The sequence below is a fragment of the Haplochromis burtoni genome, unplaced genomic scaffold (assembly GCF_018398535.1).
Source record: "Haplochromis burtoni strain Fernald_Lab_line unplaced genomic scaffold, NCSU_Asbu1 Contig_616, whole genome shotgun sequence".
NCBI lineage: Eukaryota > Metazoa > Chordata > Actinopteri > Cichliformes > Cichlidae > Haplochromis > Haplochromis burtoni.
The window spans coordinates 271,059-285,263 of NW_024582977.1; the positions used below are offsets into that span (position 1 = coordinate 271,059).

Sequence of the window (14,205 nt, forward strand, 5' to 3'; positions counted from 1 at the left end):
TTGCCTAATAATTCTGCACTCCCTGTATAACTAAGGGAGGGTTTAGGGTAATCTAATAACTACAAGCTTTTTCAAAAAGTAAAGTTTTAAGCCTAATCATCAAAGTAGAAAGAGTTTCTGTCACCCGAAGCCAAACTAGGAGCTGGTTCCAGAGAAGAGGGGCCTAAAAACTGAAGGCTTTGCCTTCCATTCTATCTTTAAATAACCTAAAAACCACATATAAGGCAGCAGGCCAAGAGTGGAGTGCTCTACGATTGATTTGACACTATACAGGGCTCTAGAATGCGACCAATTTGGTCGGAAATACAACCTAATTTCTCAATGGTTCGACAAAAAAAAATCCTACGTTGTTGGAGCATTACGGCTACTGTAGTCAGGAGCGTCGCAGATTAATACGTACTGTGCTTCAACATAATATTACTATATTCTGTGTATTGTGCACCCCAAAAATGGCACCTGTTAAGAGACATGCTTACAAAGCGGATTTCAAACTCTTATCAGTCACTAAGTAGAACATGAGAATAAAGCAGCTGCGAGAGAATTCAACATTCATGAATCAATGGTATAGAAGTGGAGGAAGCAAGGAGAATGAGTTGACTAAAGTTCATAATCCGGTGTGTCTTATGGTCCAAAAAATACGGTAATTTATCTTCCTTGTAGAAATGTGCTCCAAATAAAGAACGTTGTGTTGACAAGACTGTTAGTTAATCATTTACAAATTAATATTGTCAGTATGGACAGCAATTTTTAAAAAAAATTAACATCTAAAGTTGCGTTGTTAAGTGATGTGGTTGAAAAATTTAGGTGCACCTAATTTTTGCGCTGGTGCACCTAAGACAGAAAGATAAAATTGCACAGCAGCAGTGTGTGTATATGCTTTCTAATGATACTCCCTAAGGGAAGCATGCATAATGTAAACTATATTGGTCCTGGCATGGAACCCTGAGTAACTCCAGAAATAAACTTAATGCTTGAAGAGGACTATATATTCAAATGAAAAATTCTGAGCCTGTTACATGTGACTGACACCACCGCAGCCTTTAATTTCTATGGTATGCTCTAATTTCTGTAACAAAATATTGTGGTCAACAGTATCGAATTCTGCACTGAGCAGTGGGACAAGCACAGAGACGTGCCACTGCCAGAGGCCATGAGAAGATCATTTATAACCCCTACTAATGCTTTTTTGTACTGTGATGAATTCTGAAACCTGAGTGAAACTCTTCAAATAAACAATTTCTCTAAAGATGATCAGTTAGCCGTTTTACAACTACTTAAAGATTTTTTGAGATTAAAAGGAAGGTTGGAAATTGGCCCCTAGCTGGATAAAGTGATGGCCTTTTAAGTAATGGTTGAGTTACTCCCAGCTTAAAGGCCTTTGGTACGTAGCCCATTAATAGATATAGGTTGATCATATTTAAAATTAAGATATATGTCGCAATGGCATGACATCTTTGAGTTGTAGGAAGCAATTACTGAAGATCAGCTGGAGAAAGACAGATAGAAATCAGATAGAATCAGATAGGAACTCTGAGTGTGGACCAGGCGGACAATAGATAGACAACAACTAAAAACAGATTTTCGAGTTTTCCAGTCAGGATGCATGAGGCTAAGTGTCAGGCTTTAAAAATTAATTAAAACTCTGATGTATGGTTAAGGTGGAGTAGTGGAGATTGCTGTCACTCCCTCACCCCAGCCTGTGCTATCAGTTAGTATTAGTCAGGCATGTTAATTCATTTAAACTAACATAATCATCCTGCTGTAACCCAGTTTATGTAAAGCAGAGTAAATCAATATGTTGATGAATTATTAATTAATTTACTAACATGGACTTAGAAGAGAGATATCTGATGTTAATCCACAACAGTTTTTTTTTTCATTGCAGTTTTGAATAGTATATTGTTACTTTTTTGTGATTTTTTTTTTAATGTTTAAATCATTTATTTTTTGCTGATGTTTGGTTTGTTTTTGGTGGCCTGTGAGCAGATAGTGTCTATGGGGATGGAGTTGATAACATGGTTTGTTAAATGTGGTAATAACAGGAGAGAAGCTGCAGAGAGGTGTGTGTAACTCTGCTTCCGGGTCCCAACTCTGTACAGTCTTTTTTTTTTTTGTTATGTGATATTTGTTATTTTTTGTTTTTTTGTTTTGTTGTTGTTGGTTTTTTTGGGGGGAGGGCAGGCTGCTACATCCAAAGTGAAATGGATGTAATCGTTCCTAAGACCAGTTTTTCCAGAGAAACTTTTCCAGTCATCAATAAAGCTCAAATTGGTTTTAGACAGTCAGCAATTTTGGGAGAACATGCCAAATATCTCACACATGGTCCAGTTTGGGTGGGGACCAGAAAAAACTGTATGGCCCGTGAACTGGGCCATACCGTTCACGGTAATACCGGGCAACAATGTCATAATGTCGGGCAACAATAAGAAAATGAAATATCGTGATAGAATATGGGTAAAACCCGCATGCGCAGTGCCTTTGTTTTCATACGCAAATGGCAGAAAAAGCGTGCCGGCAACAGAGAATGAGAAGGGCGAAAGTGGATCGGTGAATGAAACGGATGAAACAGAATTGGTTCTATGTTGCAACTTCAGTGGTGTCGCACTGGTTTAGCTTTCGTCCGTCAGATACACAACAAAGCACTATTTTTGGTAGCGCATGCTAGCGGGCCGTCGTTATTACCATGTTTTTTGGAAAATATGGCACACTTAAAATCAATCCTTTGAGTTTTCTGAAAATCGACAGTGCCCCTTATAATCCCATGTGCCTTATGTATGAATTCTGGTTGTGTTTACTGAACTCGAAACGATTATTTGTGGTACACGGTGCTGGAAAATGTTTTAATACAACTTTGCTAAGCTACGAACGGAGTGATACGCACTGTGCTTCAACATAATATTACCGTATTGTGTGTGTATAACCTCTTTTTAAATATATATATGGTTATGCTGAGGATATGTCGGCCAATTTCCACTGGAAATGCCTTTTGGTTAAACTGTCAGCAAGGATTTTGCATTTGCACTGTTAAATTTTTATATAACTTTAATGCACATAAAAAACAGCTGCTTTTTTAATTGATTTTTTTTTTTTTTGCACGCATAAAGTTGTGGAGTTGTAAAGTATTTTGCCTAGTGTCAGTTATATCGTCACTTATATCGTTAATTATATTGTTATCGCAAATTTTCAAATGTATATCGTGATAAATATTTTTGGTAATATCGCCCTGCTCTAGAGTCCGCCATTGTTGTAGCAAAGTTGCACACTGATTCAATGTTAATTTTACTTGCCTGCAATTGACATTCTTGCCAACATGAATTATATATTTTTGCAGAATTTACATTTGTCGTTAGCCAGCATTTTCAGGGTTCCTTCAGTGCCGTGGAAGATAATTCCCTCGCTCGTGTTGGTGCTGAAAGACATTGTATTCATTTTTCAATGCTGCTCTGAGAAACACATTATATGACAGAAATAGTGATCTTGATGATGATGATATTCAGTGCCACTAATGAGCATTATCACGGTCTGATGATCTTTCTTTGCAGTGAACAGTATTGATTGTGAAACAGTGCCCATAAATGAGAAGACCCTGGAGGATCTAGGCCCAAGTGGGCCTAAACCCATCCTGCCTTACAGTTCAATGTTCATCTTTGGACAGACCAATCCGTGAGTTCTGAGCTCTGCTTCCTCCCTCCATATGGTTATAAGGTGCTACCACACTGAGCCATCACAACATCCTGTGAATGTTAGCCAGTGTAGCTCTTGGGTGGTATTTTATTTCATATCTGTAAAAAATAACATATTGCATGTCTTACTAAAAGCCAATCTCATGGTACAGATGAGTGCTGACAGGCACCAGTTGTATATAGCATTTTAACACTGCTGGAGTGTGGGAAGGGACAAGAACAGTGAAGCAACAGCAAGTACTTACTTCTTTTTTCTTGGCCTCTTTTTCCTCAGGGTGAGGCGGTTGTGTCACTATATTGTGACTCTGCGTTATTTTGAGATGTCCATCCTGGTTGTCATTGCGATGAGCAGTATTGCTCTGGCAGCAGAGGACCCTGTCTGGACTAATGCACCCCGCAACAATGTGAGACACAGAGTACACAGTAATAAAACTACATACAATACCCACTGTACTCATACAGAACTGAGAGAAGTATATTTTCTTATCTTTTCTTCTGCCTGAGTCAGGTTTTTTATATACATTTATATATATTTTTTGTCTGTGTGTGGCGCCTAAAAATGGGGCCATACATCTATGATAGACTGGATTATTACGCAAGTAGAACTATTTCAGAATAGTATCTACAGTTTCTTTTCTACTTTGTTGTCTTTGTCAGTATTAATCGAGTCTTTTTACAGGTGCTCAAATATCTGGACTATGCCTTTACTGGTGTTTTCACTTTTGAAATGGTGATCAAGGTAAACACTAATACCATTTGAAATTCACTATTGTTCACTGTATTTAGTATGTGTTTTCATTATATTTTATCAGAAGCAAACTGGTGAGTCATTTCAGTTTTTACTTGCAGAAACCAAATAAGTAATACTATAATACGATACTGAGGCAGGAATGTATCTCACTGTGACCAGTGCAGTTCACTCAGTATATCTGCTGTGTTATGGTTCTTATATGTATAATCCACAGTATTTAAATCTGACAGTGTTCTGTCAGTGAGAAATTTAACACCATATTTAATCGCATTTCAATATTCATTTAAATCTGCAGTTCATGACTTTTGTCTTACTCTTCTGCCAGCGAGAGTGATTACACTGCTGTCTCTAACATTTTTTTGTTATTTTTTTATTTTTTGTCATACACTATTACCATTGTAATAGTGGATACTTATTATCAGCAAAAGTATAAACAGAAGAAAGTCCTTATAACAGTTGATTTTAATAGGTAATTTTAAGTTAAACAAAATAAGCAAAAGAACATAAATTACCTGTTCTTGGTTTAGATGGTAGACCTGGGGCTATTGCTTCATCCTGGATCCTACTTCAGAGACCTGTGGAACATCCTGGACTTCATAGTGGTCAGTGGGGCACTGGTGGCATTTGCTTTTTCGTAAGTTCCACAGCTTCTGTCTTTCTGTGATAAAATGAGACATTTACAGATATTGTTAATCCTGAATCTGGTGTGTTATGAGCAATATACATCAAATACCACACTACACTGAGAGATGACATATAATTTAAATGATAGTGCGTAACTTTGGTTAGCCAAATATACAGTCATAGCTACAGTCAAGTTTTGATAGTGGCAAAAACTGTGTTTTATATACTGTACTGGTTCAGTTTTCATTTAATTATTTTTACATGTTTCTAAGTGAAGAACAATCATTTACATTTCATGTTTTGCTTGTTTACCTGTTTTTTTAAAGATTCTCTTAGGTATGGATCCAAAATGTTAGTTTGATGCTCTCTCAGCCACTTAGTTATCACTAAGTACAGATTCACATAATTTCAGCAAATTGTTTCTTATTCACTGGAAGTGGCTGGACAATCGAAAAGCTCACAAACTGATCAACTCTGAGCACTGATAAGGCAGGATTGAGTCACCTTTATTCAGGTTTTGGTCCAGAAGCTGATATTGAGCATGCCACAGCAAACTGGAGAAATTATAAAGAAGAGGTGTCATAACTATAAGTACTGTCTCTTTGCATGAATTTGATTGTTTATTTGTTTTTTGCCAAGGAACTCTTTGAAGCTTATGAAATGATTGCGATTATTTTTCACTATATCATTGAAACAAATGGCAAAATGTATGAAACACAAAATTTGTTCCTGTGCCAAAACGTTTGCCTTGACCACAAACACTATACACATACACTAACCTTACAAAAGCAGATGACCTCTTTATGTATGTGTGAGAGGTGTGTATGAGAGTGTGTGTGTGTGTGTGTTATGATATTGTACAATGTGCTAATTTACATAATCCTCTCCCTGTTTCTGTCCTGTTATCGTTTTGAAGGAGCTTCATGGGGTAATGCCTCCTCTACCTCTCTCATCTTGCCTGTTTGTGTCATTATCAGTGTGTATGTATGTGAGAAAGAAAACATACATGGCTTACACTGCAAAAACAAGTAATTTCCTCACATACTCGGTCTTACTTCTTGACATCTAGGTCACAAAGTATAAAGAAATTAAAGTTAAAATTAAAGTCAAATAATCTAAATTTGTCTTTTTTAATACACCAACAACAATCTACCCTGTTTACTATATGGAAATGTATTTGGCCACAATTCTATGAGGGAAACCGGACAAACACAATTTTCAAACTGTATAGAAATTTAAGCCAATACATTTTTCAGCATCCTTTTGTGAGTAAGATTAAATTAACTGCTAACAAAAATATTTTTCTGTTAAAATTGCCCACTTGTTTTGAATTATGCCAGAAGCTAGGGCAAATCCATTTTACACAGAACACAGTTATATTAAAAAGATTGTAAAATAGTGATTGTTGAAGGAAACAATCAGCAATGTCAGAATGACAAATTACCACCCTTATCTGTTTTGTTTTATTTTCTTTTGTTTGTTTGTTTTTGTTTAAGCAGTAAGCAGTATATGTAGTGAAATTGCTTGTGAGAATGTATCTTTTTGGCAGTGTGTAATGTTTTGTTTGGGACACACGCATCTGGTCCACCAGCTATTCATGCGTCATGCAGATTGAGAACCTGGTTCCAGCAGTGTATCGTGTTGCTTGGCATCAGGTCCTTGCTCTATAGCCATTTGTGCTATTTGGGGACATGGCACGATAGTGCTCATATCTCGTATCTTCCCTGAGCCTTTGAGAGGTGTTTTTATCAGCACTGTGTTTTGCCACAGCTTTGGTTAGACTGGAATGATCACATTAATTTCATATTAATTGTTCAGCAGAGACTTGTTAACATTACAAGAAAACTGGTGCCAGTGGGCACGAGTAGTCGTCAGAGAATATTGAGCTCGTAGCATGCGGATTAGAGTGTGCATGCTAGTACCATGTGACTGTATGCGTGCTCGTAAATAGAGGTGTTAAATGACATTCCTGTGACTGTAGTGTCACATGATTTCCATCTACACCGAAATGATAGGCAGTACTTTGCAAAGGTCTTGAGCCTGCCTTATTTCTTCATATTTTAAACGTAGATAAAAATTGGTGCAATGTCTTATATTAAATCATGTGGACATATACATTGAAATACAGTATATAAGTACACAGTGGGATGCAAAGGTTTGGGCAACCTTGTTAATAGTCATTATTTCCCTGTATAAATCGTTGGTTGTTACAATAAAAAATGTCAGTTAAATATATCATATAGGAGACACACAGTGATATTTGAGGAGTGAGATAAAGTTTATTAGATTTACAGAAAGTGTGCGATAATTGTTTAAACAAAATCAGGCAGGTGCATAAATTTGGGCACTGTTGTCATTTTATTGATTCCAAAACCTTTAGAACTATTTATTACAATAAACTTCATTTTACTTCTCAAATAACACTGTGTGTGTCTCCTATATGATATATTTAACTGACATTTTTTATTGTAACAACCAAAGATTTATACCGGCAAGTAATGACTATTAACAAACTTTTGCATCCCACTTATTAGTATACTTATAAATATATAAATACGGTGTATAAGGCAAAAATGATGTTTGTACAAAAAGCCAATATTTTTGTATTAACATCTTTATTTATTGTCAAGAGGCACTTAACCATCTTAGGCAAGCTTTCTTTTCATTTCTCTGTAGTTTTCAGGAATAGTTCTACAGGCTTCCTAAAGGACATTTAAAAAAAAACCCTCCTCTTTGGATTTTGACTGCCTTTTGTTCCATTCTCTGTTCAGATGATCCCATGTTGCTTAAATAATGTTCAGATCAAGGCTAAGCTGTAGCTGATAATCCATTTAGTGTTTTTCTGTCAGGTATACTTTTACTGCGCTGGCAGTGTGGTTTGGATCATTATCATAATGAAAACTCTGGCTGAAATGCAGACTCAACTCACAACAGAGCCTCCAACATGTTTTACAGTTGGCTATAGACATGTGAATTCATCATTCCATAGGACATTCAGTCTAGTTCTTGTGTAATTTAGCATTTCCTTCCTTAGGAGTATTTGGTGAACTGTAAATGGATGAACTGAATGGCCAGCTGTATCTCTCAGGTCCTGTGTCCAGGTTGTTGCCAATGCTCTTTGGGAATCACCCTGTTGGTGAAAATATATAATAATATTTAGATAATATAATATTTATTTTTGCCTAACTGTGTCATTGTTGGTGTTTTTTTTCTGAAAATTGGAGAAAATGCAGCTAACTTTCCAAGAAAACAAAAAACTTTAAAAAAGACCTTCAGAAAATCTGGAAAACTATTGCTGAAGACCATTTTAAAAACATTACAAGAAAATCTGGATCCATGGAAGCAAAACATAAAGAAGTGAGGTGTGGTTCAAGACTTTTGCACAACAGTGTACACTATGTTCCTTGACAGACATCTGTCTAAATCATCATCATTGTGGATGATTTGTTCCAGACCTGTGCTCAGAAAGTAATACTAGTTAAATTAATGTTTAATGTTTTCAGTGACTAATGAGCATCACTGGCTTCAGTAGAAAATAAATTAAACTTTATGAAACTAGCTGTGGAAACAGCTACTTATTCTATTCTTTTCTGGGGGGGGGGTTGTTTTTTTTAAAATATGAAGTAAAAATAATAGAAACAGTGAAATAGATGGAATAAGAGGACAGGTAAGAAAAAACTTACACAAACTTGAGAAGAGAAGAGACCTCTCCCAGAATAGGTAATAGACAACCAAGATGGAGAGGACATATAAACTTTACCTTCTATCACAGTGAATTTAATTACTTTCGATAGCTCATAAACTGAAAGATAATTGAAAATCTGTTTTTTAATTAATTTTTACTATTTTTTACTTTTATAACTGGCTCATGTACTGCGTAGATGTGGATGCTACTACTAAGTTTATACTATATTAGATATATTTACTGGATTTGTGGAGAAAGAGAACTGAGATAATACCAGCTGATATCAACAAAAAATGCTAAATGTAGGTTTTTTTAGATGAATATCAGCCAGTCCAAATTCAAAAGCTCTTTATTATGTAATGTGAAAGGATTCAGTAATTATAAAGTAAGCTCAGCATACAAATAAAATCACGTATAACCTAATCTGACTAGTTTCTCACACATGAGACTTACCTATACCTAGTTACCTATAGCTCTACACTGCAATACAAGAGCAATATTGTTTCCAATTTTGCAGATCACTACGACAGCTTTAAAAGAAAAATTGTATCACGTTTGTTTACAAGCCTTTTGAATGATTTAAAGAAAAACACACTGCATAATTTTATGCTTGAAATACTTTAAAGTCAAATTGAGTCTATTTTATCAACATAAAGGAGCTAATGTGTGTTAATTTAATTAGTTTAATTAGATAATTACCAACAAGTAAAAAGCTCTCCATTTGATCAAATGCTGTTAATGCAGAAAGCCACCGTTTTAAGACAAGCAGGATGAAATTTAATTCCAGTTTTCTTATTTTATGGTCATATTTTCTTTTTTTTCTTGCATTTTATTTCATGTTTGATCCATTTACAGAATATCAAATACTTGATATCTCTGTAGATGTGATTCTAAATTGTCTTTATGAATTGAGTTCCTTTTGTTTCTGCAGCAGGTTTAGTCAAATCAAAACAAGTAATTTGCGGATGGTTTTTGCTCAGTCTTTGCCATATTGTCGCTATCTTATACCAAGCCTTGTTTGACTGTCAGCTGTCATTCTCTCATCATGCATGAATCTTGAACTGCCTACCTTTCATTTGATCAAGTGCTTGTCGCATGGACAACAAACCTGAATCCAAGGCCAAATCTTTGAATCTGTCACTTGACCTTCTTGAACTACTCAGACTGCATCATTAAACATGATGAAGCAAACTGCAATACTGGTTTGTAATGTTGGATTCAGATGCAAGTGATAACCCAGTTTTTAGGACTCATGTAACATTTCTTTAATTAGTTTTATTCTAAATGCCGTTATTATTATATAGACAATTTCCTAAAAGGCCATTGTTTTTCTTATTTGATCTCTTCATTTGATATTTTGGTTGAGACTCAGTAGTTGTTGTGTGTATATTACAGACAAGGACATAGCAGCTGCCTGTTTTAATACGACAGTTACTATTTGTGTATTACTTCAGTGAAAGGCTACCTCTAGAAATAGCACTTAGAACGCAATCATACCTACGATTTCACTCTTGTTTTCACTATGTGCTGTCAATGAAATAGTTTATCAACTGCTACCAAACAAAAAAATCTATTGTTACATTTTTTTTCTTTCTTTCTTTCTGAAACTATGCTGTTGTCAGTTGATGCAAACATATGCCTTATTTTGTTTATGTATGTGAAGCATCCATAAATGTTTTGTACCCTGTTTTACCACTGTTCTCCCCCAAGTAGATTGCAACAAGGTGTGACCAGGTGGGGAACCCCCCATGCAACCCCAATCCACTTGCATCCTACTCCACCCCATTTTACCTTATACCTCATCCTAATACACCCTTTTAACCACCATTCTTTTTATGCTTAGATCAGCTTCATGTATAAATTATTAAACTCATGCTTCAGTGAAACAAATGTCTTTTTAAACATAACAGTAATGTGTCTGAGTGCCATCAACTAAAACCTGCCTGTACTTACCAAAACCCTTAACTACATTTCAATTAGCTGTACAGACATTTTTCATTGTTGTATTTTCTTGTATTTCAATCCCATAACATCAATTAAGTCCCAAATAACCCAACTAAGGTGCCTATAGATTGGAAATAATTTGTTTATCGCACATTGCTTTGAAGCTGATGGCTTGTTGTTTGCATACATTCCAGGCTCCAGGTGCTTAGTTATCCTGTGGAAGATATTACTACCTGGTCATATGTCAAACATTTATTTTTCACTCTTACTGGTTGACTCACCTGGAAGTTGAGAAACATTTATCTTGGGTCCCACACACTTCGCATTGTCAGCAGTTATTTCATCCATAGTCACTTGAAGTTGTAGATTTTCCTTTACTTTCCTGGTTGCCACGTCACTGTGAATCACTTCCAGTGTGTATGCAGTTGTAGGGATAACGTAATTTTATAAAAAAAAAATCATGAATATAGAAAACATAGTTTAAGGCTCACGTGTTGATTTTTTTTCCCCATTTCAACCTGGGAACAAAATAGAAAACCTATGAATGGTTTAGTTGTAAATGAATTGATAATGTTCTCACATTTGAATTTCATTTGGATAAAACTGTCAGTAGCGGATTCAAAGAAGCTAATTCAAAATGGACTTCTGCGCAGAGAAGGAATAGAAACAGTATGAAAATTTCAATTAAATTTTATTTACATAGCATGAAATCACAACTACAATTGCCTAAAGGCACTTTATATTGTACGGCAAAGACCCTACAATGATAAAAAGAACATAGAGAAAATCCCAACAATCATATGACCCGGTATGAGCAAGTGCTTTGGCAACAGTAGAAAGGAAAACCTCCCTTTTAACATGAAGAAACCTCCGGCAAGGCCAGGCTTAGGGAGGGACAGCCATCTGCCATGACCAATTGGGGGTGAGGGGAGGAAAACAGGACAAAGACACGCTGTGGTACAGAGCCAGAGATTAATAATAACTAATAATTAAATTGAGAACAGAGAATTGTATAAACACATAGTATAAGTGAAAGTACCTTTGACTCCCACCACACTCTGGAACACAAACATAGAGGAAATGTTTTCTGACGGTGTTGCAGAATCTTAATTACTCAAAGCCAGAAAGGAAAGAAAAGGAACACACATATGTAAAGAAAGCTCTTAAAAAATGCGGTTATCCCAACTGGGCTATCATCAGATCAATAACGATGCACAGTAACAATGGTCAGACATCAACATTGTCATCCTTTATGTCGCAGGTTTATCAGAGAAACTCAGGGAGAATCTTCTCCAAGCACGACATTCCAGTGCATGTCAAACCCAGCCACTACAAAAACTGGTTCATCCCAAGGACACAACTCCCAAACACAAACTAAACAACATAGTGCATGCTGTGCAGTGCAGCAGTGGCGGATCGGGGGGGGGGTTGGCTTAAGCCCGGGTTGTTTTTTCAGAAGCCCGGGGTCTTTTGGAGTGTAATTTTTTCATAGTTAGATGCCTGGCTGACAACTGTATAAAACAAAAAACTACACACAATATTCGAAGCACATAGTGCACACTGTGGGAATTTACAACTGTGCGTAAATCCCCCCTAATATTGGTATGATCCGAGCTCAGGCACTAAGCGGGGCGGGGCAGCTGCAGCCTGCCAGTGCGCTGTTGGAGAAACAGAGCCAGACAGACAGAGGAGAACTGAAGTTCGACCAGGTACCAAAGCAAATCATTCGTACTGTACAAATAATGTAAATATGACGGTGTATCATGAAAGATTGATATCAAACTGATCACTTGACCCATATTACATTACTTGCTCTTCAATTGAATTAACAAATAGCGAAATGAAAAGCCGAACAACAACAATGCTGTTTCTTTAGAGAGTCTTAGCTTACATGTGTGTTTATTTCATATTTTCAGTTGTTACCCTCCACGGCTAAATAAATCGGTTTCAGTAATGTACTGATACACAAGAATGGACGTAAGGGGCTTCTTTCAATGAGAAAAGAAAAAACAGAAGAACATTTTTTTACTGTACAACATCAATTTAGAGTAAACTTGTTTTGTTTTGGATAAATAAATATTGAAATATCTTTTGAATTAGTTAAATGTCAGAATAAAGAGAGACAGAGCTTTCTATTTTTTATCACTTTCATCAAATTTAGGAGTACATGTAAACTAAGTTTATTGTTAATTAATAAGAAAACTCCAGACGATTCCATTCTGAGCTGAAGAAGCTTCTGAGAGGTTAGTAGAGTCCATGTGAGTAAATTGGCAGCACACCTGTGGATGCATATAAGGCAAAACACAGAGCCTGTTTCTTTGAAATGGGAAAATCAAGAAATGTCAACCAAAACACCAGGAAACGAATTGTGGAGCACCATAAGTGTGGCTCAATTTTGAATACAATTTGGTGCCATTTGCAATTAAGAAATGCAGATAGTTTCTCTCTTTACTCTTAAAGTTAACAAATATGTTTTTTATATTTATTAATCTAAAAAAAATAAACATTTAGTCTGATTTGATGTTACAATTAAAAAAGTGTTTGTGTTTTCATCTGAAGAGTACGTAAATATCTGGTTTCAACTGTATATTTGATGATTGTCAGCACAAAGAGGGAGAGAGAGGAACAGAGAGGGATAGAGAGGAGAATGAGGACAGAACAGAGATGGAACAAGAGCAGGTGAGACACACGTTAGTCAAATGGTTGTTTACAAAAGAATCACCGTATCATAGGTACTCTTTTATCCCGTACCTAGTGTTTCTTTTTAGGTTTGTTATTTTTCAAGTTATATATTTGTTAAGTTATGCAGGCTTGTTTGCACAACAAGGCTAAATAATTATATGAACTTTTCTGAATCTGTACTTTGGTAGAAATAAAAAAAATAAGTGTAGTGCAGGTCTATGATGATTTTTAGTGCTACTATCATCTAGTTTTGATTCTGGTTCTGTCTTGGTTAAGTCCTAAGCAGTCCTGATTTTGAACTGTTGCAGTCCTGTTTTAATTCCGGATCAGTTCTGGGTCTGGTTGAATTGGGGTTTAGTCCTTGTGTCTTGATACAGCCCTGATTATGTTCTGCCTTGCTGCTTAATTAAAAGCACCCCCCCCACCCCCCAAAAAAAAATAAAAAAAATCCCACATGCATACTACCCTTTAGGGCTAAGCCCCGGGTGTTTCAAATGTCTGGCTCTGATTTGAGGATACTGTTGAACATAATATTTTATTACAGCGATTGGAGTATGATGTAGGTATAATTTCTTATGGTCTTCTTCTGACAGTGGACTGAATTTATCTTTATCTATACATGAAGCTAGATAACACACCAATTACTGCAGGAAGCTCTTAAAGACAAAAAAAACCCTGGATGACTTATAATTTCCTGCTTCTAAATTCAGATAAAACAGGGGGTACTGTACTCAGCTAGAGATTGATGAGGTACAACACAAATGCTACGGCAAGGAGGAGTCAGGACGCCAGGTCAGGGGGGAGATATCATCACCCCCACCCGAGATTGGGTACAT

At 36.1% G+C, this 14,205-nt stretch overlaps 1 protein-coding gene across 1 annotated transcript in view; it reads left to right on the top strand.

Annotated features, from left to right (window-relative positions):
- The window catches only part of LOC102295138 (voltage-dependent N-type calcium channel subunit alpha-1B), a 197,892-nt gene extending 186,402 nt beyond the window's left edge, over positions 1-11,490 (top strand). The window contains exons 21-26 of the mRNA XM_042214834.1: positions 3,531-3,663; positions 3,958-4,087; positions 4,363-4,422; positions 4,962-5,068; positions 5,975-5,986; positions 10,457-11,490. Coding sequence (XP_042070768.1) covers positions 3,531-3,663; positions 3,958-4,087; positions 4,363-4,422; positions 4,962-5,068; positions 5,975-5,986; positions 10,457-10,586 — 572 coding nt within the window. The 3' untranslated portion in view covers positions 10,587-11,490. The remainder of the gene's footprint in view (positions 1-3,530; positions 3,664-3,957; positions 4,088-4,362; positions 4,423-4,961; positions 5,069-5,974; positions 5,987-10,456) is intronic.
- Positions 11,491-14,205: the final 2,715 nt, after the last annotated feature.